Source organism: Trypanosoma equiperdum (genome assembly GCF_001457755.1).
Source record: "Trypanosoma equiperdum strain OVI genome assembly, contig: ctg_739, whole genome shotgun sequence".
In the NCBI taxonomy this organism is placed as follows: domain Eukaryota; phylum Euglenozoa; class Kinetoplastea; order Trypanosomatida; family Trypanosomatidae; genus Trypanosoma; species Trypanosoma equiperdum.
In genome coordinates, this window is record NW_027124686.1 from 1 (window position 1) to 1,418 (window position 1,418).

Genomic DNA, 1,418 nt, shown 5'->3' on the forward strand with positions numbered 1-1,418 from the left:
AGCTGTGAAGGGACCTCCGACCCCATACAAAAAATACTTTTGTGCTTCGATAGCTTTTGAGGATGAAGAAGACAACCTTAAAAATTTTTACTACTGATGCACCGCTACATACAGCGGGACTTAGCTACACCGGCCAACAGTCGATAACCGCCGCCTGCAGGCGGAAAATGGCACCCTAAGCAAATTCTCACCCCCAACGTCAGCTCCAACTGTAGTGACAATCGAGCAAAAATGTTAGCAGGAGCACTAATAGCGATTTTCTTGGCGGCGGAGCTTACAGAAGCGAAAACTTCTTATGCTGTCAAACAGTCGGTGTGGACAAAAGCATGCAAAGCGTCAGCAGACTTAGCAAAACTGCCAAGTCAAGCACTCTACAACCAGAACATCAAAGCTGGCAATCTCCAAAACTACATCCTAGAAGGGCTGAGAATTCGAGTGTATATGGCCAAAGAGGGAGGCAGAAATCAGACAACTGCCAAATTTGGCCCAATAGCAGCTTACGCCGATGAACAAGTGCAAGCCATTATTAAAGGACTAGCGGCGGACATTGCGGCGGCAATCGGTCAACTGCAACAAGCTGCGTTCACGCACGGGATGATCGCAGAGTTTTTGTCTCTGTTTTCTGAAGCACACATGGGTGCGTCCGGCCATGGTTGCCTGGCAGTCGGAGAAGACGGCAACGGCGACGTCGTAGCGGGGGCGGACAGTTTAATCTCAAAACACAGCACATGCAAGTTAACGCCCAGCCCAGTCGTTAACGCAGCACAGACGTTCCAGCACACCAAGGACAACGCTTTCGCGGGACTGGAGACGGCCACAGCGAACGGCGGCGTAACAGTAGGGGCGAACGATAAATGCAGGCTGACAACAGGCACGAGCACAGATAATTTCGTAGACAGCACAGCGGCTCTGACGGGAAAGATAAAATTTGGCGCAGGGGCAATACACGTCGGGTCGGCGAGCACAACTCAGCCGCAACTGCAGTTTACAGAAGACGAAGCACAACGCGCAGGCAACATACGGCTATTCAAGGGCTGGCAGGCAATTCGGGCAGCGGAGCAACAACCAGCAGCCTACAAACAGGCAGACCTCCAAACTCTACGCGCCAGCCCTGCGTTCCAATCAGCTTTTGCAAAAACTGTCCTAAATAAAAAGCTACAAGATGTAGAGGACATAACCAGCGAAATAAACAAACACTATAACGACGGCAACGATTTTGCAAACTTGTACTGGGCCAAAGTAAACGACGCAAGCATAGACCAGGCAGTGTACGGCGGCGAGGGAGAAACAGAGCTAAAAAATGTAAAGGACATGACTCAGCTCGGCCAACTGCAGGAGCATTACAAGACAGCGGCGCAGGCACTTAAAAACAAAATAAAGACGCTAGAAGCTTCAGCTAAGAAACAAGAACCAAAATC

General features: G+C 50.2%; 1 protein-coding gene across 1 annotated transcript in view; it reads left to right on the plus strand.

Annotated features, from left to right (window-relative positions):
• Positions 1 to 231: 231 nt before the first annotated feature.
• TEOVI_000336900 (Trypanosome variant surface glycoprotein (A-type), putative) overlaps positions 232 to 1,418 on the plus strand; it is a gene marked incomplete at both ends in the record, with an annotated part of 1,227 nt that continues 40 nt past the window's right edge. Inside the window, one exon of the mRNA XM_067226284.1 lies at positions 232 to 1,418. Within this exon, the coding sequence (XP_067082385.1) occupies positions 232 to 1,418 (1,187 nt within the window).